Source organism: Vombatus ursinus, unplaced genomic scaffold (assembly GCF_900497805.2).
Source record: "Vombatus ursinus unplaced genomic scaffold, bare-nosed wombat genome assembly UNPS02014798.1, whole genome shotgun sequence".
Lineage (NCBI taxonomy): Eukaryota > Metazoa > Chordata > Mammalia > Diprotodontia > Vombatidae > Vombatus > Vombatus ursinus.
Genome location: NW_020954576.1, coordinates 3,125,802 through 3,152,972, shown reverse-complemented (window position 1 = coordinate 3,152,972; position 27,171 = coordinate 3,125,802). Strand labels below are relative to the sequence as shown.

The 27,171-nt window shown below is 39.6% G+C and overlaps 1 protein-coding gene across 1 annotated transcript in view; it reads left to right on the top strand.

Annotated features, from left to right (window-relative positions):
* Positions 1-27,171, top strand: part of LOC114049910 (polypeptide N-acetylgalactosaminyltransferase 2) — a 250,497-nt gene that overhangs the window by 204,938 nt on the left and 18,388 nt on the right. Inside the window, exons 9-14 of the mRNA XM_027871358.1 lie at positions 9,631-9,718; positions 10,606-10,709; positions 15,770-15,896; positions 22,561-22,653; positions 23,436-23,519; positions 26,604-26,730. Coding sequence (XP_027727159.1) covers positions 9,631-9,718; positions 10,606-10,709; positions 15,770-15,896; positions 22,561-22,653; positions 23,436-23,519; positions 26,604-26,730 — 623 coding nt within the window. The remainder of the gene's footprint in view (positions 1-9,630; positions 9,719-10,605; positions 10,710-15,769; positions 15,897-22,560; positions 22,654-23,435; positions 23,520-26,603; positions 26,731-27,171) is intronic.

Sequence of the window (27,171 nt, the reverse complement as noted above, 5' to 3'; positions counted from 1 at the left end):
CCTGAAGTTTCTTGAACAGAGGAGTGACATGATCAGATCAGACAGCTTCATTAGGAATATCTATTTATCGGGTATGTGAAGGATGGATCTGAGAGAAGAGTTTTGAGACTGGAGACCACTTAGCAGGGGATTGCAGTTGTCCGGGTGAGGTGATGAGGTAAAATCAGTACTTCCAGTAAAACTTGACCATTGGGTGGCTATAAGGGGCGGAAGGAAAAGTGAAGATTCCAGAGTAACTCCGGGGTTGTAAACCTTAGTGTCTTAGAAGGATGATGATGGATTCTCAGCAAGAATAGCGAAGTTAGGGGAAGGGGCAGGTTTTGGTGAAAAGATAATCATTTTTCTCTTGGACATGCCTATTTTAATTCAGTTGCCACAATAGGCTGTCCCATCCACTTGGAGATATCTCATGTGTTTGGAGATGTGGGAATGGAGTTCAGGAAAGAGCTGGGAATCATCTTTCATAGAGATCATAATTGAATCTAGGGGAGCTGTTGAGATGGCCAAGAAAGGGTCATAATATCATAGATTTAGAACCAGAAAGTGTAAGAGGAAAAAGGAAGGCCCAGAATAGAACTGTGTTGGACGCCCACAGTTAGGAGGTAGGACATGGGATCATAGAACTAGAGCTGGAAACCCCCTGAGACCATTTAGTCCAAAAACTCCCCCTCCCTACCCTACCCCCGCCTTAGTTTTATAGATGAGGAAGCTAAAGCCTAGGCTGGTTAGATGACTTGCCTAAGGTTATTTCAGGTATTAAATGTTTGACAATTGAACCCACATCCTCCAGCTCCAGAGCCAATGCTCTTAACACTGGGCTACCTTTCCTGAGGATGAAGATCCAGCAAAGGAGATTAGAAAAGGAGCAGCCAGACAGGCAAGAAGAGAGCCAGGAGAGGGTGTCATGGAAACCCAGGGAGAAGGGAAGGGATTAAAAAAAATTTTTTTTTAAATTTTGAACTTAACACAAAATCAAGTAAATAAGCTTTGATGAAGCACTTGTGATAATGCCAAATACTATGCTAAGCACTGAGAATTTTTAAAAGAAGGCAGAACTGTCCTAGCTTTCCAGGATGTCACAGTCTAATGGAGCAGACAACTATGTACTAGATAGGTAGATAGATAGATGGATGGATGTGTGTATACACATATATGCATGCCCACATGAGTCTGTATACATACATATGGATGCATATATACATATGCACACACATACACATACATACAGAGGAAATAATCAGCAGAGGAAAGGCACTAGCATAGAAGAGGATCAGGAAAAGCTTCTTGTAGAAGGTGAACTCGACGGAAGCCAGAAGGCTCAAGGGAAAAGGGAAAGAATTACAGGCATGAGGGACAGCATTGCTGTATAGAAAGTAGAACAGATGAAAAGAGGAAACTACAGATCACTCTCAAGTACAGCTTGCTTTTTTCTTTTAGAGTAAATAATAACTTCAGTCAATCAACAAAGTATTTATTAAGTGCCTACTATGTGCCAGGCATTATGCTAGGCACTAGTGATACAAATACAAAGATGGAAACCATAAAAAAAAGAGATTGGAACAATCCCTACTTGCAATGAGTTTACATTCTAATGAGGGGAACAACAGTTACATATAAAAATATATACATAACAAACATGTATACACACACACACACACACATATATAATATACATATACACTGTATTTCGATACAAGGTAGATAGGGAGGGGGAGAGCATTAGCATTTGGAGCCATGGCAGGTCTGGGGAAGAGAGGTTGGCAGGAAAGGTTTCAGGCAAAGGTAGTTCCTCAGCTGCATATTAAAAGAAGAGAGGGATTTTCTAAGACAGAGATCAGGAAGAAGTACATCCAGACATGGGGAATATTCAGTGCAAAGGTACAGAATGGGGGATGGAGCTTCATGAATAAGGAACAGAGAGGTCAGTTTGGCTAGATCTCAAAGTACAAGAATAGAGATAGGTTTATGAATTTAGAAGCCAAACAGAGGAGTTTATTTTTGACCCTAGAGGCACTAGGAAGCCTCAGGAGTTGGCTGAGTAAGGGAGGCAAGGTCTGATTTGCATTTAAAGAAAATTACTTTGTCAGCAGTGTGTAGGATGGACTAGAGTGATGAGATGCTTGAGGCAGAGAGACCAATTAGGAGGCTGTTGCAATAGTCTAGGTGGGAGATGATGAGGGCCTAAACAAATGTGGTAACTAAGTGGGTGGAAAGAAGGGATCAAATGTGGGAGATTTGGTGAAGGTAGAAATGGCAAGATTTGACAATTGGGTGCATGAGGTGAGGAAGAGTGAAGAGCACAGGATCATGCTGAGATGATAAACCTGAGACACTGAAAGGATGGTGGTGCTTTCAAGAGAAATAGGAAAGTTTGGAAGACAGGAGGGCTTATGCCCTAGGTAGACAGATAATGAGTTTTGTTCATTTAAGATTTATCTGGGACATAACAAATTGATATGTCCACTAGGCAATTGGTGGTGTGGGATTTAAGCCCATTGAAGATACTGGAGCTGGATATATAGGTCTGTGAAATACTTGCATAGAAATAATGGTTAATCCCATGGAAATTAATGAGAGACTATAGAGAGACAAGAGGACCTAGGAGAAAACCGTAGGGTACACCCACAGTAAGGAAGGGTAATAGAGGAGGAGCAGTCAAACAGGTAGGACCAAGAGAGAGTAAAATTTCATAGAGGAGAGAAGATCTGGGAGGACAGCGGGGTCCCCAGTACCAGATGCACTAGATGAAGAAGGATCCTGTGAAAGAAACATCAGATTTGGCCGTTAGGATGTCACAAAAAGATTTCCACCAAGAGATGAGGTCAAATGCCAGATTCCAAAGAGTGAGAGAAGAAGTGGAGACAGTGAGTGTAAACAACTTTTTCAAGGAATTTGACTGAGAAAGGGAGGAGAGATATGGGATCTCTCTTGAAGGAATTCTAGGGTCTAATGAAGGTTTTTTAAGGAGGGGGAAACTTGGGCATATTTGAAGGGAGAAGGGAAATAATTGATAAGGAGAGGCTAAAGATTCGAGAGAGAAGGTGATCGATGATGAAATAACTTCTCCAGTATTTCCTTCTGGTGTTCCTTTTTTTTTCCTGTGCATTTTTTAAAAATTTATTTTATTTTTCATATATGGAATAAAACAAGCATTTCTATAACATATTATAATAAAAAAGATGATTACACATGAAACTGCAAGTCTTTTATATCCAACTTGCTATTCCTTTTAAATATATAATAAAGTTATGTAAATTTTTTTCCTTTTTTTTCCTCCCTCCCCAAAGAACCTCTTTTATTTTTCTTTTTTAGTAAACTTTCACAACCCTCTAAGTCCCCCGACCCCTACCTTCTCTCACCCAAATGAAAAACAGAACAAAACAAACACTTGTAACACATGTCTTTTCATTTGGGTGAGTGAAGGGCAGGGGGGAGTTAGGAGGTAGGAGGTTATGAAAGCAGAATGAATTCCCATATTAGCCATGCCCAAAAGTGTATCTTCTTCTGCACCTAGGGTCTATCCCTTTCCCTGTTAGGAGGTGGGCAGCATGCTTCATCGATTAGTCAGGGAGGAGAAAGTGGTCAGCAGGGTCAAAGGTTGTATGTAGACGTCAGTCAGTCAGTCAACAAGTCTTTATTTAATCAAGCAACAAGTATTTATTAAGCACCTACTACGTTCCAGGCGGTGGGGATAAAAGTATGATGAACAAAAACCCTATTCAAAAGGAATGTGCATATATTTCTGACAGGGGAGACAAAAAGTACACGTGCAAGCATAGGCAAAATAAATATAAAAAGAATATATATAAATAAACATAAAATAATTAAATATAAGGTAGTTTGAGAGGGAGGGCACTGCCAATTGGAGTGAGAGGAAGGAGGATCAGGGAAGACTTCAGGCAGGTGGTATTTATTAAACACCTACCAAGCACCAGGCATTGTGCTAAGGGAAGAGAATAAGCATTTACATAGTGCCTACTCTGTGCCAGACACTGCTTGAAGCTCTTTACAAATGTCTCTTTTGATCCTCACAACAACCCTGCAAGGCAGATGCTGTTATTATAACCATTTTACAGTTGAGAAAACTGAGGCAGACAGAGGTTCAGTAACACAGCTAGTGAGTGTCTGAGGTCACGTTTGAACCCAGGTCTTCCTGAGTCCAGGCACAGAGCTCTAGCCACTTCGCCAGCTAGCTTCCTCACCTGGTTCTTCCTCTTTTTAGAAAGGTAGCAGTTTCAGAATATTTCCACCATTGAAGTGCTAAGGGCAGTTCCCCAGTGCCAAAAAGGAGGAAAGAAATGATTAGCTTCAGAGTGGGTTTTTGTTGTTGTTGGCTTTTAGAGACAGTGTCCTGGCAGAGATAAGAGGTGTTTCAATTTTTAAAATTTAAAATTTAAAATAGATTTTAATTTTATTTTATGCCTTCCCCTTTCAGATTACCTTCACTTACTCTGAATATATATTTTACGTGCCTACTTACTTACATGTTGTCTCCTCTTGAGGGAAGCATGGTTCTTGGTTTACTATTTTATTAATACATAAGGAGTTTCTTCATGTTACTCCTGTAGTAATTGCCTGTGCTGTGACCCAGCCTCACCTTGGGAAGCAAAGGAAGGAGAGAACACTGACACCTCCTAACCAGTCCAACCCACATTTGCCCTCCTCTTCCTCCGTCTACCACCAAGGATGACGTTCAGCTGACTGGCCCCATGGCCAGATTTGTCCTTCGGCATCCCATCCCCACTTTGCCCATCTCGCTATCCCATCGCTTCCCCAGTCCCTCAGTGCTGCTCCATGACGCTCACCAACCCCTCCTGCAGCACTTCTTCGGTGATAGCATTCACAGAACGCTTCCTCTCTATCTGAACCTACCTAACCTCTTCCCTCAGGAGGATATGCTCTACTAAATGATACTGAGTTAATCAGATATATTAATTCCATGCTAATATGTTAACTAGTTAACATGCTGTATCAGAGCATGGTACTATAGCTCAAAGGCAACTGGAGCCTTAAACCAATGAAAATATACAAGTTCCTTGTGAAGATAATGGTAATCATTTTAGGTGCATTAGAGGGCAGGCAGTTTTGACCAAAGGATCCTTTTTCCATGAGATCATGTCATGTTGGAGCGTTTTTTGTTTTTTTTTTTTTGTTTGTTTGTTTGTTTTTTAATCTGTATGTAAAAGCAGGCCAGAGGACAAAAGGCTCTGGTTTTTTTTATGAGAAGCCAATGAGATGGTGTCTGGTTATTTTCCCCTTAAATAAGTAATTAATTCTTTCTAGAAACTAAAATACAGATACTTTCATATTACAAAGATTAGTATTAGGAGAGAATAGCCAGTGGACCACCTGTGGAATTTTACAGGAGCCAGTGAGGCCTCCCAGACCACACTTGGAGGATTTCTGTTCTGACATTTGGAACTTCTTTTTCACAGGATGGGTGGGACTACAGGGTCTAAGACCTGTAGTGCTTATTAAAACAGCCTCCTATGGATCATAGCACTTTGGTCTGTTCTAAAAGGGCTTGGGTATTTTCTGCCTCTATAATTATGAGAGAGATGCTGGGGTGGTTTTTTTATTATTAATTTTTTTTAGGGAAGGAGGTCTATACTCTTTATTCGGAGTATTTGAATCATCTCTAAAATAGCCATCATTTTGTGGTACAAAGGACTTTCTTTCATAACACTGGTTTTCAGGTACAGGACTAACACACTAATCATGTTATGTCTAGACCATCCTGCGTGTACTCACGTCCCAGAGATCTCAATGGAAGCTACGGTGTGACTGAGTCAGTGTCTATAATGAGCTGTGCTGTAATGGGGTTCCACTTTAGAACACTGACATCTCACCTTTGAGGAATTTGTTATCTAAGACCCTAGTTCACCCAAAACACAGCAGGGACTGGGAAGTAGATGTTTCAGAACAGCCAAAACAGTTTTCATTGAATATGTCTGTGAGAGGTCATATATTTCACTTAGAGAATGAATTACAGTAGCCTTGTAATCTACCTTCCTGCCCGAAGTCTCTCCTCCCTATCCTAAGTCATACTACACACGACTGCTGAAGTGATTTTCCTGAAGGTCAAGTCTGACCACATTCACTCCCTGACTCAATAAACTCTACTGACTCCCCATTACCTATAGGAACAAATGTGAGCTTCTCTGGTTGGCATTTAAAGCCCTTCCCAATCTCGCCCCAGCCTACCTTTCCAGTCTTACTACATGTTACCCATCTTTGCTCTACAGTCCAACCAAACTGGCCTCCATATCATTCCTGACACGTGGCTCTCCATCTCTGGTCTCCATACCTTTACATTGACTCCTCTTCCATGCCTGAAATATACTTTGCCCCACCCTCACCTTTCTCTCCTAGAATTCATAATTTCAAAAGTTTTTAAAGTTTTTTTTTTAAAGTCCTCAAGTTCCATATAAATCTCCATGAAGGCTTTCCTGATTCTCTTAGCTAATAGCTCCCCTTCCCCCCCATGCTCTTGTATCTTTTTTTCTTGTTTTTTTTTTTTTTTTTGTAAATAGTATTTTATTTTTTCCAATTACACGTAAAGATTGTTTTCAGCATTCATTTTTTATAAGATTTTGAGTTCAAATTTTTTTCTTCCTCTCTCTCTTTCCTCCCCCTTCTCCAAGATGGTAAGCAATCTGATATGTTATCTCCTATCTATTTTTGTGTATCTGCATATGTGTATTTGCAGGCCAGACTGTGAGCTTCTTGGGAGCAAGAACTATTACGTTTTTGTCATTGTCCCCCCAGCATCCGGCATATAGTAGGTACTTAATACATGAGTATTGACTGTTGATCCATGGAAGCCTTTCAGACCAGTAGTCAGAGCCTACTTACAGAAGATCCTAACAAGCCTACATCACTGACTCTTGGAATCCACAGTGGATTAGAAAGAGAAGAGAGGGCCTGGCCAGGCATACTGACATCTGTGAGAAGTGACAGAAGGAAAGACATTGTAAAACTGTAAACCTCTGATGGGATAGTTCAAAAAGGCCCTCAGGCTGGATGTTGAGCCTAGCACCCTGCACACTTCAATAGACAGTGTGGGTCTCACTGTATTTACAAGAGGATAATTGGTGTCCTTAATTAACAATAACCCCGAGTCGTGGAGAGGAGATTAAATGTGTTCAGAATGTCGTGAATAGAGGCAAGATAACAAGAGAGCCATCCTCAGATACTGGAAGACCTGGGTTCAAGTCTGGCCGTGTGACCCTGGGCAGCTTAACCTGTCTATAAGTGCTCTAGGCAACAGTCTAGGATTATAAGTTGCCAGGAAGCTGCTGCTCTATATTGGTAAAGGGAGTTTGCTTACCTGAGAGTTCCCCAGACTAGTGAAATCACAAGTATAGTCCCTTTGACTACAATAATAATAATAAACATTTATGCAAAGTTTACAAAGCACTTTATAAGCGTTTTCTTGTTTGACTCTCACAACAACCCTGTGAGGTATTATGCCCGTTTTGCAGATGAGCATACTGACACCAAGAAGTTAGATGACTTGCCCAGGGTCACACAGCCACTAAGTAACTGAGTTAGGATTTAAACTCAGATTTTCTTGTCTGTATCTAACTTTTCATCCAATAAACTACCCAGATGCCTATTTTAAGAAGGTACAGGGAATGTGTAGTGTTTCTTTAGGATTTCCATCCAAAATGATTAATGTAAAAGATGTTTTTGATGTCTAAAGTGGTAAACCTTCTGCTATCCTGAGCAACTCATTCACCAAGTCTTCCATATAATTGAGGTTTTTCTGTACTCTATATATTCAGAAGAATGGTTTTTTGTTAACAGCACACGTAACCTACTTTCTCCTTCTGCAACAGATTTTCGAAACCAGTAGTTGGAGCTGTTTTAAGTTATTTGTCTGATCAGAACAGAGAAGGCCAAATTGACATAGGATTTTGAGGGGATCACTTTTAGGGGTAAAAATCAAAGAAAGTAGATTCAGAGAAAATCCAGTCCTTATAGTCCCATCCTTGGCACAAGATTTAGAAAAGGGGAAGTCTGTATGTAAGTCAGGTTGGCCAGTTGAATTTTCTCTGAATAAGCCACCGTCTCCAGGCTGATTTTCTGGTTTACATTAATTTTGCACATAGGGAAAGTCTTGCTCACAACATGGCAGGTTTTCTGCCCTAGGCATGTAACAAATGGGTCTGGATCAGATGAGCTGGAACCTGCCGACATGCTGGGATTCTCGGTGCAGTAGTTGGAGTTTCTGTGGCAGTGAGAGGTGATTTCTCTTTTTAAATCTTCCTTTATGCATCATCCCATTTTTGCCACCTGCCTACCTGCCAACCAGGTGCTTTCTCTGTACTCAGGCAGGTACCACTGTAAATGTGCAGCATGATGAGATCACTAGAAAGGCCCTCTGGTGGGCCAGCCCCCGGGACACCCTGGGAACCCAGTGGGCAAAGCCACCAGGCTGCTTTTTTGTTTCCACTCTTTACATCTCATTGTACCATAGCAAACAGTATAGGCAATGCCCTGAATACAAAGTACACAAGAGTGGGAAATCGGACGTAAGCATAGCTAAAGCAATGTGACCAAAAGAGAGGGAAAGTGGAAATAACTTAGTATGACTGCCACATCAATGAAGCTAGAGCATAGGAGTTTCTGAGTCAAGAGATCACTTGATAAGTCTGGAGAGAATTGACAGGTGGCATGAACCTTATGTGCTTCTATGTTTTGCTAGAAATTATCCTGTGAATTAAAGATAAAATCTCAACAGATGTGTAGATAGAGGGGAAGGGAAGGCAATAAACATTTATTAAGCACCTACTATGTGTCAGGCACTGTGCTTAAATGCCTTGCAAATATTATCTCATTTGGTCCTTACAACAGCCCTATAAGGTAAGTGCTATTATCCCAATCCGGAGGAAACTGAGGCAAACAGAGATTAACTTTCTGAGAGTCCCACAGTTAGTAAATGCCTAAGGCTGGATTTGAACTCGGGTCTTCTGACTCCAGGCCCAAGGTGCTCCAGCCACTATACTACATAGCATAAAAGTATATGCTTATTTCCAAAGACAATTAATTCTCTTGGAGAATGAGTTAATCCTAACTTTGGAGTGGAAAAAAAAAAAAAAACTAGTACTCAGCAAATTCCAGTGAAGTTTCTTAGTCTCCCTTTTGTCCCTTTTTCAGTCTTATTCTCTCCTAAAATCCTCCATATTCTAACCTCATGTGCCTGTATTTTTATTCCATCTACTCTAATTCATATAGGTGTTTTCTTTTGGGAAGGGAAGTTAAGCTGGTATTTAGCAGCAGCAAGGTTTGAATCTGGCCTCAGACATTCAGTAGCTGTGTGACCTTGAGCAAGTCACTTGACTTCACTGTGCCCCAGTTTCCTTATCTGTAAAAGGAAGAGGACAGTCTTCTAAGAGTGCACAGGTCTGGGTGTTCAGGAGAGGTAGAGGAAGGTAGAGGGAGAGAGAGGGAATAATGTTTAAGATGTGTGCCTGTTTGTTGGGCTTTTCTTCAGACACGTCCAAATTTCACTAATAAAAGGCTTTTGACCATGGGAGAAAAAGGGTATGGGAGAAGGAAGCCAGTTCCCCCATTTCACTTTCTGGCTTCTCATTTATCTTGTGTCGGTTTTTCTCTCACATCCAGGTTTTGATTGGAATTTAGTATTCAAATGGGATTACATGACCCCAGAGCAGAGGAGAGCACGCCAAGGAAATCCAGTTGCTCCCATAAAGTAAGTTCTTTCACATCATTTAAAGAGGTTGTTTAAAAAAAAAAAAACAAAACAGTTTTAGCCCCATCTCCAACCGTCTGACCCTGGCCCGGCATTTTGCCTCTCTGTCCCTCATCTTCTCACACAAGGTATGTATAGACATCTCCACCATTAGGTGATAAAGTGTTTTGAAATTTTTAAGAGAAACCCGACCTGTCTATATCCACCAATTTAGTTTGCCAGATCTGTTAGTGTGCTGTAAAAAAAATACTAGACACCACAACAGCCATAAGTGGGACCTTGTTGTTAAAGACGGTGATGTTAAAGATGGTTGTTTCCAGGCTTGGCTTCCCTATGTCAACAGGTTATGTTTGGGACGTCCAGTAGTGATGGTGGCTTGCTTTTTAACTGTTTGCCTTCTTTTATTTTGTGACATCCTGCCCATATATCTGGGAAATCAGTGACTAAGTGTTAGGGTATCTTCTCTAGCTAGCCTTTAAAGATCGGATTGGTGTTCAAGCACATTGCATAGCCTACTGCTGGTAACAGCTTACGTGAGGAGGAAGTGTCAGATTCTATGATCCCCCATTTTACAAATGAGGAGACTGATCCATAGAGAAACAACTTGCCCTGAGTAAGTCAGCAAATTTTGCCCCGTGGTTTTCAGCATCCCTATATAATGTATAATGTTAGGTCAGTGAATTGTTGACCTGCTGTGCCCTCAGTGGCAGAAAACAAAAGCTGAAGCTGCTTGAATCCCGAGTGTGGTATGATTGCTGGAGTTTATTTTGAAAGTCAATTTGTAGTTCAGATAATGTGGCCAATGATGAGAGAACACTTCTGACTTTGATCTCCAATCTCTTCCTTCCTTCCTTCCTTCCCTCCCATCTCCATTTCTGCTTCTTTAGAACCCCCATGATCGCTGGCGGGTTGTTTGTGATGGATAAATTCTACTTTGAAGAACTGGGAAAATACGATATGATGATGGATGTATGGGGAGGAGAAAACCTAGGTATGTGGCTTATTCCTTCAGTATTCCTAGACTTAATAGAAAGCAATTTCTAATTTATGTGAGCATGGGAAGCTTGGCTTCCTGGAGAAATCTAATGAGAGTGGACTCATGGACAACAGATCCTCACCTAAGAGATGCTGAAAAAGGAACAAGATTAGTAGTCTGGGCTGTGGGAAATGAAGATCTGACTAAAGAAATAGCATGCTCTTGTTAATATTGGCCTTGCTGTGAAGAAAGAGCTGGAAACAAGGTGGGGACAAATTACAGAAGCAGAGATGTATATATTTAGAGTGAAATTTGAGGTTGGGGAGAAGTAGGTTTTCTACAAGTTTTGTAGGTGACCATTCCTGGGAAGAAAATGCCCAGCAAAACCTGGAAAAAAATGGCCAGTTTCCCATCTCTCTAACAAGATAGTGATCAGTCATCAAGTGAACTAGAGTCGAGGTCAATGAGTATAATCCTTTCCTGAATACTTGTGCAAAAGGCTCCTAGTTTTATTTGATTAAAAAAAATTAGACCTTGTAAATCATTATTACCTGGATGCAATTTAATTTCACAGATCTATATCTGTGATTCAGTAGCTGCACCACAGTTAGAACTGAAAAGATTTTTTTTTGCTCGAAGCCATTAATTTCAAGTACTTACTTCTTCTGAGCTAATTATCCTTGGCCACTGAGTTTTCTTTTATTATCTTTTGCCTCTGGGTGAATCCTTTTGCTTGTGCATTTGGGAAAGGGAGAAAAATCTGATGATGCTATTACTTTGAATAGTTTTTTTTTTTTAAATTGTAATACAGAACCAAAGATGGGCTTTTTCCCCTTCATTTAAGAAACTGGTATGATGTTTGTTTTTTAATCATTTTGATGACTTGAAACTTTTGCTGACACCGTGCATAATTTTTGGAGCATTTCAGCTGCTGAAAAAATTTGTATGTGCTGAAGAAATTTGTTCGTGAAAACTCAGTGACTGGATTGAAAACAAAATGCCTAAAATTTTTTTGTAAATAAGCTTGATCTTTTGAGCTTATTTAGATTAAAAATATTTGGGCTTGGTATTAGAAAAATAGCTGATTTTTCTAGAACTGTATACAACTGATAAAAATTCTAGAAAAGAATTCCAAGTTCCTCACCTTTTATGGAAAGACCAACCACTTCAGAACACATTTCCACGTGTGATGGTGACTCTACACCAAATCAAAAATACCATGTTTTAGGAAACAAGGCAATGCCTAGAGAGTAGCTATTTCTATCAACAACAGTACAGACTGGGTGTGTAGCACTGTGCTGTATGTTGACTAGTTCTTCCAAAGTGAATCTGATTCTTGCCAATTAGGATCTTGTGACATGATGCAGAGACAGCATTTACCCTAAAATGAAAGGAGACCTTTCACTCAAATGCCAGAGTGAAAGACAGAGATTTGTTTACAGTTGCTTACTTCACTCTTGTTTTGGTTTCTATGCTTCTGTACTTGTGCTGTTGAAATTATTGTGCTAGGATCATAGGTCATTGGAGTCCCAGTTCTGGTGTTTACAAATTGTGTGGCCATGGGCAAGTACCCTCATCTCTCTCAGGTGCCTTCATCTGTAAAATGGGTATAATAGTACTAGAACTAGCTAGATCACAAAGCTGTGAGAACAAATACTTTGCAAACTTAAAATACTATATAAATGTGAGTTACATCACAGAGTTTTATAGTAAGTGACTTGAGAGTGGAGTAAGGTATATGCAAAAGGAAGAATATTAGGAAAGAATCAGTAGACCAAGAAGAAAGCTGAATCCAATGCCTTAGCATTTCTTCTGCATAAAATCTCTTTCTCCTCTCACTGTTGGAGCCAATAGGGTTGTCTGTCTAGGAGCTTTCTGCTCCAGATTTTCTGATGGAATTAGGCCCTGCCTTTTAAAGAGTGCATAAACTACAGGCCACCTCCCTCTTCTTCATTGTTGCTATGGACTTTGGCTGGAAACCTTACATAGCACAGGTAGCCGATCATTGGATTGTTACCCATGAGATAAGTTATCCATGGTGACTGTGCAGTAATATATGCCCAAACCTAATTATAATTGAAAATTTTCAAATTTCTCCACCTAAACTAGGCAGTCCTTCCATTAATTTTTAATTTTTTTTATATTGAACCTTTGGGTAATTTCAGTACCTTTCGGTAATTTGAAAAAGTAAATTTATCTTCAGGTCCCTTACAATGCAGAATCAAGATTTCTTGGGACAAGTTGATAAGTGGGCCGCTAGGTAGCACAGTGGATAGGATGCCAGGTCTAGAGTTCAAATCTGGCCTCAGATACTTAATAGCTGTGTGACCTTGGGCAAGTCACTTAACCCTTTTTGCCTCAGTTCTTCATCTATAAAATGAGCTGGAGAAGGAAATGCAAACCACTCCATTATCTTTGCCAGGAAAACTCCAAATGGGGTCACAAAGAGTTAGACACAATTGAAAAATGATTGAACGTGTGTTTTTCCCATGCAGACTAGACTGTGTAATTAATCCTCAATGTGGGCACCTCCTTGCCAGTCTTGAGGTTTTATTTAGTTAAAGTAGGTATTATATGTAAATGTAGTTTTATAAAGCCTTAAAAATCATTAATAGTATATTCTAGTATAATGGAAACACCACTGAATCTGGAGTTACAAGGTCTGGGTTCAAATTCTAACTATGCCACTGCACCTGTATATCTTAGAGAAGTCGTTTGACCTATTTGGGCTTTGTCTTCCTCATCTGTTAAAAAAAAAAAAAAAAAAGGAGGGAGACCAAATAGCCTCTAAGTTCTCTTCTATCTTTAAAGCTATGGTACCAATAATCCTTTAATTATTTAACTTTTAAGATGACTTCAGTATCCAATACAACCTCATTAATTCAGACCAAACTAATTCAGAATGTGTTGTAATTTGAACAAATGTTGAGCCAAAATTTACTTTTGCAATAATCAAGAAAGAGTTCACTAATCAACAAATGCTTTTTGAGCACCAACTAATATATTTATGCACATATATGTGTGCCTTTTATGCAAGCCTATTTGGTGCCTGGGGATAATTTTTTTATTATTGAGTTGGATTATTTTCATGCTGATAGAAGGCAAGCCAACTTTTACATGGGGTGAAAGTAAATAGATTGGAAAGTTATCAAATAGTAAGAGCCTGTGGGTGATTGGTAAAGAACGGGCATCTTTAAATCAACTGTCTAGTGTCAGTGTAATCCATAAGATTGTCTGTAAACCCTTCCAGATGGAATAAAGCAGAAGGGTACAGCAAAAATAATTTTTTAATTTAAATTTTTAAAAATATTTTCTTTAAATTTTTTAAATTATAAATTAGAACCTTTTCTGGATGAAAAAGTACAAGCACGGGCTAGTGCTCAATTAATATTAAGCAATAATATTAGAAAGAAATGGATGTTTAATTATGTTCTGTGTCTAATTACAAAGTTTCACATGGACACTTTAAAAATGATATTTAGGTCTTTTCATTTAGAGGAGTACATATTGCTCAGTTTTCCCATTGCTTCCTAGTATTGGTGACCTGCTCTCTCAGAATGTCTTTATGCACAGGATAGAAAAATATCAGCTGGACATTAATTAGTACAGTTAGGTGGATTTGTAGCTGGTTGGGTATTTTCTTAATGACTTGCGTAAAGAGACAGAAGGCATACTTATCCAAGTTGCAAGTGGCACAAAGCTGAGGGTGATAGGTAATGCATTAGATGACAGAATCAGCATCCAAAAGAATTTTGGCCCACTGGAATGTTAAACCAAATCTAACAAAATGAAATCTAATAGAGATAAATGTGAAATGAGAGGATCATAGGTTTTGGAAGTAGAAAGGGCCTTAGAAATGATCTGGTCCAATGGTGTCAAACTCAAATAGTGCACATACTAACGTATATATATATGTGTGTGTGTATGTGTGTGTGTGTATATATATATATATATATATACATACATATACGTGTTCCTTTTATACAAATCTGTTTGGTGCCTGGGGGATGAATTGTTTCATCCCTTCCCTACTTGCTGCATATTGACTTAGAAAATGACAGATTAAGATTATCTTTGTTTTAGTGTATTTTTATTTATTTTGTTAAAGATTTCCCAATTACATTTTAATTTGGTTCTGGCCACACTTAGGATGGTTGGGCAGTAGGTGGGCTGTGAGTTTGACACCTGATCTAGTCCAATCTTCTCATTTCTTGCATTTATCCTTGAAAAACTCAGCTGCTTAGGCAAAGGATGGGGTGGGGGGGAAGAGGTGACTTTTAATAATAGTTTATATGAAACAAGACTTAGAGCTTTTAATTGACTTCAAGTTCAGTGTGAATAAGCAGTGTAACATGATAGCGTGATTGCAAAAAAGCTGATGTTCTGGGCCATACTCTGAACTGGTCAGACCACATCAGGAATGTGGCAAGCGGTTCAGCATTGACAAAGTGGAACACGTCCAGAGGAGAGACCATGGTGGCAAAAAACATTGGAGCCCTTTCATATCAGGATCAGCTGAAAGAATTCAGAATATTTAGCCAGAAGAAATAGAAAACTAATGTGTTAGCTATCTTTAAATAATTTTAAAACTATTATTGAAGAGTAGAAGGGTAATAAGACCTTTTTTTTCCCCTGTGAGTATAGGAGCAAAGGGTAGAAAATAAAGATGGATTTCACTTCAACTGAGGAAAAATATTCTAATAATTAGAGCGATTTTTAAAAATGGAATGAATAGTGTGAGATAGTGACTTCCCTTTCACTGAAAGTATTTAAGAGACAAGATGGCCAGGGATATTTTATGAGGAATTTCTATATGAAGTAGGAGGTTGTATTCATAATATCTAAAGGTCTTATCAAAACTGAAGATACTATAATTCAAAACCTCTGTGTTAATTGTTTTACTAAAGCCCTTTGCATACTTTGAATCAACTAACATTGGATTCAATGGCACTGTTTCACTGATCAACAAATAAGGAGATTGGGGAGCATACCTAGGGTAGGACTGGGAATGACTGAAGATGCTGGACCTTCATCTAGTTCTTTGAATAGTCACTTGTTCTCAATTATTCCGGCAGAGATTTCGTTCCGAGTGTGGCAGTGTGGTGGCAGCCTAGAGATCATCCCATGCAGCCGAGTTGGGCATGTGTTCCGAAAGCAGCACCCCTATAGTTTTCCAGGAGGCAGTGGCACTGTGTTTGCCCGGTAAGTAACACTTTTTTTTGTTTGTTTGTTTGTTTTGAATAAGAGAGGATCTTTGGGCTCAGTGACTCAGATGCTAAATTTTGTATTGTCAAATAAAATTTTAAAACTTTTTTTTTCATTCACAAGGATATTTATGTTACAGATTTGGGGACTAAGCTAACTTAAAAACTCAATGTTTTCTCTGCTTAATGGTTAATTTAAGATGTGATTAGATATTAGACCTTGAGCCATTTACTTAATTAACCTCTCCATGCCTCACTTGCCTCATCTCTAAAATGAGGATACTGAGTCAAATGATTCCTTCTGTGTACCTTTCTATCTCTGAAATTCTGTGATTCAGTAACATTGAATTAAGAATATAGGTATTTAGAAATTACCTGTCAGCTCTATGGCTGGAGAAAGAGTTCATGAGCAAATAAAATACTGTGAGGATCATAAAATGGACAATTTGATTATAGAAAACTAAAAAAGTTTTACACAGACAAACTGGTGCAACAAAATTAGAATAGAAACAGGTAAATTGGGGGCAGCTAGGTGGCAGAGTGCATAGAAAACTGGCCCTAGAGTCAGGAGGACCTGAGTTCAATTCCGGCCTCAGACACATAACACTCACTAGCTGTGTGACTCTGGGCAAGTCACTTAACCCCAATTGCCTCACACCCCCCTCCCCAAAAAATTAGAAATCCACTAGAGGAATACAGCATATTCACAGGTAAGTTAATAAAGGATACATTCAAAATAAATCCAAAACAATTAGGGGGCAGCTAGGTGGCGCAGTAGATAGAGCACTGGCCCTGCAGTTAGGAGGACCTGAATTCAAATCTGGCCTCAAACACATGATACTCACTAGTTGTGTGACCTTAGGCAAGTCACTTAACCCCAGTTGCCTCACAAAAAAAATAAATAGAAGCAGGTAAATTAGGGTGGGGAAAATCTTGGCAGCAAACTTTTCTAATAGAGATCTCTTTTCTAAGATGTGTGGAACTGATTCAAATTTATAAGAATAAGAGCCTTTGCCAAATTAATAAGTAGTCAAAGGATACGAACACGCGGTTTTCAGAGAAAGAAATCTTGGCTCGGGGGATAGGGGTAGAAAGGAGGAAAGGCAGAAGACAGAAACAGATTTTTGTTAATTAAAAAATATATAATAGGATAGAGCACCGGTCCTGAAGTCAAGAGGACCTGAGTTCAAATGTGGCCTCAGACCAAAGACTTACTAGCTGTGTGACCTTGGGAAGTCACTTAACCCCAATTGCCTTTAAAAAAATATATATATATGTGTGTATATATATATATATACACACACACACACACACACACACATATATATACACACACAATATATAAAAAAAAAAAAGAAAGCAGCAGCCTGGGGAGGAAAAAGGAACATAGGTATTTTAATTTTCAAAAAATAATATAGATATTTAATCATAAAAATTTAGGTTTGCCACTCATTTGAAATGAGAGTACAAATGAAGTATGAATTGCCTATGGATTTTGAGACTTCTGAACAACTCCTGCCTCCTGTCACTATCCTCCTATCCCTAAACTTAAATTCCTTCCACCTCTGTCAATTCCTGTTGAGCCTGTTATTGAGGTTCAGTAGGGACACTAACTACTCTGTGAAGATTTCCACATCTTTCCTAACATCTCATTTGTAACTCACTTATGCACTTATTGTGTGCTACTTTCATTTATTTACGTATATGTCTTATCTTGCCTATTAATTGAAGTCCTTAGGGACAAGATCTACGTCTTTAGGCATGCTCATATCCCCACAGTGCCTTGCAGTAGGTTTCAAAGTGCTTTTCAGAAGAATATAAATAATCATAACTCACACATACACAGCATTTAAGTAAATGCTTTTCCTCCCAGCAGTTTATGGGGTATGCAGTACAGATATCATTAACCCCATTTTGCAAACTAAGAAACCAAAATTCAAAGAAGCTAAGTAATAGTATCTATCATAGGTTTAGAGCAGGAAGGGACCTTAGCTCAACCTGATCATTTTACAGATGTGGCCTGGTGATGATGATTAGTTCTTTGCCCACAAAGTAAGTGGCCAAGGTGGAATGTGAACCCAACACCTCTCACTCCAGAGCCAATATTCTTTCTGTTCTACCATTTGACCAAGGTCACACACAGCCACTAAGTGTTTCAACTGGAATTTGAACCTAGGTCTCCTGAATCCAAGGGCAGAGAGCTTTCTTCTATGCCCTACTGCCTCCCTTAAATGAGTCGACGTAAGCATGCATATTTAAGGAAAGAGAGCGATCTATGACAAAAGACAGATTATACAGTAAATATAGGAAGAAGGGTGAGATTGTGCTGTGTCTATGAACCATTGAATTGGACATGTCAACTGAATTGATTGGTCATTTGAGTTAAATAACTGGTTTATCAGGTTGTTGTTGTTGTTGTTGTGTGTGTGTGTAATTGTTTGGTTAGTTGACTGAATTGGTTATTTTGGCACATCAGAGATAACAGCCACAAAGCTTCCGAAGTTTCTCACCTGATTATTATAATTAAAGTTCTGTCTTGTATTAGTGTTATTTTCTCAGTAGCGTAGGCATGTGACTTCACACCATTCATTCACTTTGAGATCCTAGCCATACAGGATCCTTAGCTGGTTTTCCTTTTATTTTAACTGGCTGTTCATTTTTCCTTCTTATTTCTACTCTACTCTCCTTGGAACTCAAGGTCTGAAATTATTGGGACTAAGGAACTACCAGCAGACACATTCTCACCAGTTCCTTCCCCAGCCATAACATGGATAAACCACTCAGTATGAGCCCCTTCTCCATTTGTGATCAGGTTGCCATAATGTTTACATAAACCACTTAATTCACCACAACTTTGAAGCTGTTTTTGCTCAAAGTTTCATCATAAGTGCAAGGTATTGCGTCATAACTTTGGAGACTGGAGGTTTCATCTCCCAGGACCTTTTCAGGAGAAGGGGAATACAGTCTTTACATTGTTTTCCATTACAGAGACCCTATAGATCCTCCATGTTGTATTTCTATTTCTATTAGTATCTTGTAAACTTAGGAGGCACAGTGAGTAGAATGCTAGGGCTGAAGTCAAGAAGACCTGAGTTCAAATATGACTTCAGATGGTTGCTAGCTGGGTAACCCTAAGCAAGTCACTTAACTGCCTAGCTTCCTCAGCTGTAAAATGGGGATAATACTAGTACCTACCTCTCAGGGCTGGTGTGAGAATCAAATGAGATATTTGTAAACTACTTTACACAATGCCTGTAGCATATTGTTGTTAAGTCATTTTTCAGTCACGTCTGACTCTTCATGACCCCCTTTGGGGTTCTGTTGGCAAAGATACTGGAATGGTTTGCCATTTTCTTCTCTAGCTCATTTTGCAGATGAAGAAACTGAGGCAGACTGGGTGAGGTGACTTGCCGAGGGTCACACAGCTACTAAGTGAATGAAGCCTGATTTGAACTCGGGTCTTCTTGACTCCAGGCCCAGCACTCTATTCATTGTGCCTCCTAGCTGCCCCTGCCTGGCACATAGTAGACACTTAATAGTTGTTTCTTTATTCCTTTCAGAAAAAGAATAGCTTGGAGACAGGTAGGAGAGGAGGAATCAATCAATCAGTAAATATTTATTAAACACTTACTATGTGCCAGGCTCTGTGCTAAGTGCTGAAAGGTTATAAAAATTTTTTTTAAACTTTCATATTGTAAGACTCCGTGGACCAGTTGGTAGAATTTAGAATCATGTTGTTTTTTCCCACAGCAAATGAATACTTCCCAAAGGAAGCATTTCCTTGAATTGATAGCATAGAATTTGAACTCGGTGGAGATCATTTGGGCTCAGTGGGGCTGTTAGGCTCAGCCTGCCCTTGCTTATCCATAGCAAAGGGCAACATGATGAAATGAAGATGCACAGCAGACATTGGAAATCTCATCTTAAACAAATTTTAACTCCTTTCACTTAGGAAACTTTTTTCCTTTTTTTTTTTTTTCACGGTTAATGAGAATCCTGAACTGACTGATCTGAAATTCTCCCTGTCCTCCCTGACTTTGTCTGACTAGAAGCTGGTAGCAAGCAGTAAAATGACCAGAAGTAAGGAGGGAAAAGATCTGGACCGTAAGGAAACCAAATTTTAGGAAATTAGGCTTGGCTGTATATAATCCTTAAATGCATAACCTTCCCAACCCCTTCCCAACCCCTCCCAACCCCTATTTGGAAATTATCTTTCCATCTAACCTCTCATAGTGCACTCCCTATCTTATGCTTTTATAATAATATATTCTTTATTACAGTTCTTATGTAGTTTTGAGTATTCATGTATGTGCCATCTACGCAACCCTCCCCCCCGCCACTAGATTATAAAGTCCATGGAGGCAGGACCATGTCTTAATTGGTGTGTGTGTGTGTGTTTGTGTGTCCCTGTGTCCTTCAGTGCCTAGCATAGTGCTCTGCACATACCAAGTATCTAATCAATGGGTTTGAGATACGTTAATTGAATTGAAGGAATGAGTTATGTACACAAACATTAGAATTATAGAATGTTAGTACTGGAAGGAACAACAGAGGCCATCGTGTTCAAATCTTTCATTTTGCCAGTGAAGAAACTGAGGCCTAGAAAACTGAAGTGATTTTTTTCAAGGTTCCATAGTAAGTGGCAGAGCATTTGTGGCAGAGAATGAAAGGTGGTATGCATTCAACCCAGTAGAAATGTGAGAGGCCCACAACCTTCCCAAAAGAGTTTCTGAAGATTTTTCGCTGAGATTGGTGACCTAGCATCGCATGGCTATCTTTTAAATGTAATTGATGTAATAAACACCAACCAAACCTGTCTCACAGAACTGCAAATACTAGGGTGAGTACACATCATGTGAAACATATGGTCCCTAAAAGCTCCGTTGAAATCAGATCATCTTAGGATTATTTGCTGAGTCATTTTTTGGTCACGTCTGACTCTTTGTGACCCCATTTGGGGTTTTCTTGTCAAAGATACTAGAGTGATTTGCCATTTCCTTCTCTAGCTCATTTTACAGATGAGGAAACTAAGGCAAAGAGGGTAAAGTGACTTGCCCAGGGTCACACAGCTAGGGTCTGAGGCCAGATTTGAACTAACAAAGATGAGTCTTCCTGGCACTGTATCCACTGTATCATCTAGATTTAGAATAGGAAGGAAACTGGACTTGAAGTTAGGAAGACCTCGGTTCAGATCTTACCTTAGATACTTAGCTAACTGTGTTAACACTGGGCAAGTGACACATACCTCTCTGGGCTTAAGTTTCCTCATTTGTAAAATGAAAAGATTGAACTCAGTGATCTCTAAGGACTCTTCCAGGTATAAAATCTGTAATAATCTTATATCTCATCCTGTTCCAAACTCCTCTCAGAATGAGGAAACTGAGGCCCAGGGGAATGGTATGACTTGTCCAGAGTCACATAAGTTATTACTGGCAGGCCTAGAATTTGAACCCAGGTCATCTGACTACAAATGCTACTCTCCTCCCTCTCTTCCTGGCATACCTGGAAGATGTTTAATTTGAAGAAATGTTCCAGCACGTTAATTTTTAAAATCACGGAACATTTTTATAATGCAAATGATGTTTCTATTTCAAGGTTTTCTTAAAATTGGGTATGCCTGTAAAGTTACAGGTGCTAGGAGATTCCCAGCATTGTCTGGTTTAGGCCTGTGTTGTGAGGAGCCAAGACAGTCTGTTTTAATGTTCCACAGTTGTTTCAGAGAGGATTTTTTGTTGCCTGAGATGGAATGCGGGCTTGACAGTCTTTAATAAATGTTACACATTTAAATTTAACCAGCCCCGATATCCTTGAATCTCATGAATCTTCATATTTCCATGCTGTTTGGCTCATGATTTAACCTCTCCATTAGCTGCAGAGCCATTCATGATTGTGAGGGTTAGAGATGTATGGTTTTTTATCTGACAAATGAAAGCTCAGATCCTTGTCTATGTTGCCCCCGTACAATGCAAAGTGAGCCCTAGAGATGTGTTCTTAAGGTCATCTCCTTTTAATCTATACTCCTTGTCAAAACAAGACACCAACTCACCTCAGGCAGACAGGAAGAAAAGAATAATGTAAACACTAAATCATCTCTATTTTCTTTTCTTTCCCTTTCCTTTCTTCTTTTTCCCTAAAGAAATATGTCTGCTGTTTCCATACCCTTAACCTGTGAATACCTGGAGAGTAAAGCTGTTATTGCACATAATAGGCACCATTTCTAGCACTCTGTGGATGATAGAAATTCTTTTGTGTTCTTTAATGTAATACTGCCCTAGCCCCTCCACATCAAAATGTCTCAGCCAGCCCTCTAGTTTCTCCTTTCATTCTTGAAAAATTAGTATGCTGGAAAGAAGAGCAATAAGAATTCTCTCGCACTCAAGATATATTTGTTGATTGCCTACCAAAAGCACAGCACTGCAGTGGGCATTTTGAGGGATGTAGTGATATCTGTGGCGTGGACCCTGCCCTCAAGGAATCTGAACTCTAGAAGCCTCTTCGGTTGTTCTGTTCTGTGGGGCATTCATTATAGCCTGAACCGTCCTGTGCTGACAGCTTTCATGGAAAGGCCCAGCTAAAGAGAAGCTGTCAGCACAGGAGGAGTTCACACAAGGATGATGGCAGGAAGCTTCTCAGAACACTTTTGTTGTTGTTGTTGTTCCCAGGAACACTCGCCGGGCAGCAGAAGTCTGGATGGATGAATATAAAAATTTTTACTATGCAGCAGTGCCTTCAGCCAGAAATGTTCCTTATGGGAAGTAAGTATTACCTCTCCTTCATTCCTCTACTTCATCCAAACTACCACTGAAGTGTTTGGGGCATTTGTTGGCCGGTGCTCTGGCCCCCAAAGCCCAACAGCTGCCACTTGTCAAAGAGCAAATTTTAGCTTCAAGGTAAGGCAAAATACCCTAGAGCTGCAATGCCTAAATCAGGGGCATGAGCCTCAGTCACAATGACCCCATGAGAAGTCATACTTCCCACCTTAGGAAGGAAAGGGTATCCTCCACCCAGTGGAACAGATTTTAGTGTTGGGTAGAGGGAGGCTGTATCCAATTCAGTTCAACAACAAACACTAATTAATTGTCTTGTAAGTACTAGATTTCTGTGATAATCAAAAAACAGAAGCCCTTGCCCTCTAGGAGCTTACAGTCTGCTAGGGGCAGAGGAATACAAATGTACACAGATAAGCAAATACAGAGTAGTTAAGGAAGGTGAAAGCACTGATAACTTGCAGAAGTGAGGGTCTGGGGTAGTGATGCTTTTGGGAAAGGCTCCACATAAAAGGGGGCACCTGAGCTCAGGCTTACAGTAAGGGGTGGAGGTGAGGAAGGAGTATACATGGGGGGAACATGCTATGTGGACGTGAAGGCATGAATGATGCGCTCAGAGTCTAGTGAGTTAGCTGGAATATAACATGCATGAAGGGGAATACTATGTAATAAAGCTGGAAAGGTAAGTTGGAGCCAGATTGGGAGTGCCATTAAATGTCCTTCTTGTTACCAATAATGGTGGTGGTTTTTCTTTATCTCTTCCTTCCTAGTATTCAGAGTCGACTAGAACTAAGGAAGAAACTTAGTTGCAAGCCCTTCAAATGGTACTTGGAAAATGTCTACCCTGAACTTAGGTGAGTCTCCAGTGGTCTGGATTTTCATTTGTGGGTGTGCACTCTTTCTGTCTGAGGAGTTAGCCCAAAGAGTTTCTCTTCCATGTTATAAGTAGCTGCTCTAGATTGTACCCTGTCATTCTAGGGTTCCATTTTTCTTTCTAGAATTGGTAGGGATTTGGAGACATCCTAGTCCACTCCCTTTTTCCATTTAGCATTGTTATATGGCTGCCAGTTATGGAACTCTGGTTTCTGAAGTATTGAAACTGAGGATAACCCTAAGAGTTTAGAGAGGCATGCTGTATATGTGAGCATATACACACTTCAGAAAAAAAAGGAATTAAGAAAGAGAGGTGATGTAAAGGATGCCATTAAAGAACTGTGTGAGTGAAAAAGATGGGTTAAGCGTGTGGTTAGAGCAAGGGATAACCAGTGGATTACTTACATACTCCATTAGTACATTCAAGATGTCAAGAGAAAGCAAGAAAGACCCCCAGCACACTGGGACCACCTGTAGTGAATTCCCTGAAGGACATGGATAAGAGCTGTGTATTGTATGCACTGTACAAAATCATCGGGCTTGAATAGATTGTTATCTGCATCTTTGAAAGGAATGTCCGCATGGAAGGGGTCAAAGAGCCATTTAAATTGAGTACTTTGCCTAAACCATGTAAGATAAATAGTGTTCTTTAAATTATTCCTGGGAGATTCCACAGTGTCCCTTCTAGTGTTTACTCTACCTTCCCTCTGTTGTCTAAGCAGTGCCATGCAGATCAGTCATTTCATCACATAATTCAGGAAGGTCATCAAGAAGAGTCACTATTTCCCTTGCGACATTACTGTGTGTCTGACTGATGTGTCTCTTGACATTTCTTTGAATTGTCTCCATACATGCTGGTAGGCTTTAGGAGGTAAAGTTAGGGCTAAACCAACACTGTCTTTTTCTTCATGGTAGATGTCAACCTCCATTAAAAACTGTCTACTAGGTTCAAGAACCTTCCTTGGATTCTTGAAGGGTATGCTAATGGAATGCAAACTAATTGGTCCTGATAAGCTAGAAGACCTTCAGTCTTGGCCGGGTGATAGACTGTATGTCTGCTGTCCAAGGTCCAGCCCAGGGGTGACAAATTATTTAGCTGCAGCAATTGTCTAAGACTTATCTACTGGGCCATTATAAAGATTATGGCCTATATTGATGAAGGAGGTACTCATGCTGGTGAAGTTACAGATTCTTTAAGGATTTTTTAAGAAATAATTTTTTTTATACATTTGGTTTCTTATCACCCATATTTCTGAATTTATCTCTTACCCTTTACCCTCCCAGATACTCATCCCTTATAACACAAGGAAAAAAAATTTCATCAAAAAGTAACCAGCCTGGGGCAGCTAGATGGCACAATGGGTAGAACACCAGCCCTGGAGTCAGGAGGACCTGAGTTCAAATGTGGCCAGACACTTTTACTGTGTGACCCTGGGCAAGTTACTTAATCCCAATTGTCTCCAAAAAAAACAAACCAAACCAAACCAAAAAAAAAAAAAAAAACAAAAACAAAAAACCAAACCAGTAACCAGCATATTAGAAGAGTCTGATATTTTGCCTTATTCCACACCCATAGTCCCCTACCTCTGCAAAATAAAGGGGTGGGGCAAGCTTGGTCATTATAATTTCGCAGCATTTATTCTTTATTTTTTTTTTGTAGTTGTTACGTTTCCTAGTTACCCTCAAATGTTAAAAGAGATGCTTATCATCTTATGCCTTTTTTTTTTTTTTGCAATACTAGACCAGCACAATGGTCTTTTAGAGAAGGCTGTCAAACTGAGTCTCAGAAAACATGAACTATAGTCCTAGGCTTGCCACTGGTCTTTTATGGCAATGGATAAGGTACTTGACTGTTCTAAGCCCCAGTGTTCCCCATGGGAAAAATGGGAATTATAATGCATATTCCATGCCTACTTCCAAGAGCAGAGAAATGGCAAGAGAAATCCCCTTTATATCCCTCTTTCTAGGCCCAGCCCTATAGCTTAAATTTCTCTTAAGTCCTGTGTCCCAAGGGACTACTGATAACCTTATGTGGAGACCTGAAGATCTGCTCTGTTTCAGAATCTAGCCTAAGTTAATCTTCCAAAGGAAATGATTTGGAGAGTTTGGGGTTTCATATGGCATATTCCTTATTTTAAATATTTCTAGAGCATTTTGTAGTGAGTTATAGATTCCTCATGCAGTGATTGTATACACAAAAGCCACCACATTATCTTCTCAGGGAAACCTCTTAGAGATCCCTGGACCTGAGATTTATTTGTGACTTAGGTGATGCTGTTCTGTTTTTACTTGTGCTCTTGACCTATATAGCTCTTCCTAAATTTTTTCACTGCTTGTAAGTACTAAAATGAATCATCAACTAAGGTGAGTATAGGCATATCTTAATTTTTTTAAATTTCAGAAATATTAAAAAATATTCTTTCCTCTTTCTCTCTGAAAAAGAAAGCCTTTTACTTGGGAAGTATCTGCTCATCATTAATGCACCTCCCTCCCCCCACCTATATATACTCATGTTTTATAATTTGGGGTATGAGTATCAAAGCTCCAAAGAAAAGTCCTCTCTGCCCCTACTGGCTGTTCCTTCACCTGAAGGAGCCTTAGGTCAACTCTGGTTAGGCCTTGTCCAAGAGCAGTTCCTAGCCTATGTATAGAAATTGCAGTTAGAACCCCCACCCCCCACCTCCCACTCTTTAAAGGCCAAATGAAGGTCTGTTGAAAAATGTGAGACAATAGGAATTTTCCTTTGATCTGAATTCATTAATTACGTTTTTAATTACTCTTACTAAGCTAACAGTGAACCAGTGGGAACTTTGTCCTTTCCTGAAAGTTGCCAAAGAAAGGAAGGAAGGAAGAAGGAAAAAGAAAGAAAGAAGAGAAAGAGAAAGAAACATAGATAGGGATGGCTCTGTCTCACTGACACTACCCTATCCCGGGGCATAAGATATATCATTAAGCATTTTAACTTCACTAGAGTGATCATCATTTAAGATAATCAGTAAGATAGAGAATTTCATGGAAAAGAAGAAGGATGAAATTAAAGTAGTAATTTCTACTTTGCCTTTCAGGGTTCCTGACCATCAGGATATAGCTTTTGGAGCATTGCAGCAGGGTAACAATTGTCTGGATACTTTGGGACATTTTGCAGACGGCGTTGTAGGAGTTTATGAATGTCATAACTCTGGGGGAAACCAGGTATGTTTTCTGGGTCAAGATTGATAATCTCTGAGCCCTATAATGGGAAGGATGATGGGGGACCCAGAGCTTGGAAAACCTTTCAGCTAACTTTTCACTAGCAAACAGAAATTTCCACCTGATCATGAGGATTGGAATTACAGGATTTTCATGGTACAGGGGACTTTAGTCCTTTGCTGTTTTAGTCTTGGAGATGAAGGAAAGTCATGGTGTTGCAGGCCTACTACCTTTAATGGAGAGTATAGACATTGAGTTGGAAGGGACCAAAGAGGTTATCGAGATCAACCCCATCATTTTACAGATGAGAGAACATAGGTCCAAGGATGTCAGGTGACTTGACCCAGGTCACACAGGTAGTATGCATCAGAGGCAGAATTTGAAGTCAGTGCTCTTCCATCTCTCTCTCTCTCTCTCTCTCTCTCTCTCTCTCTCTCTCTCTCT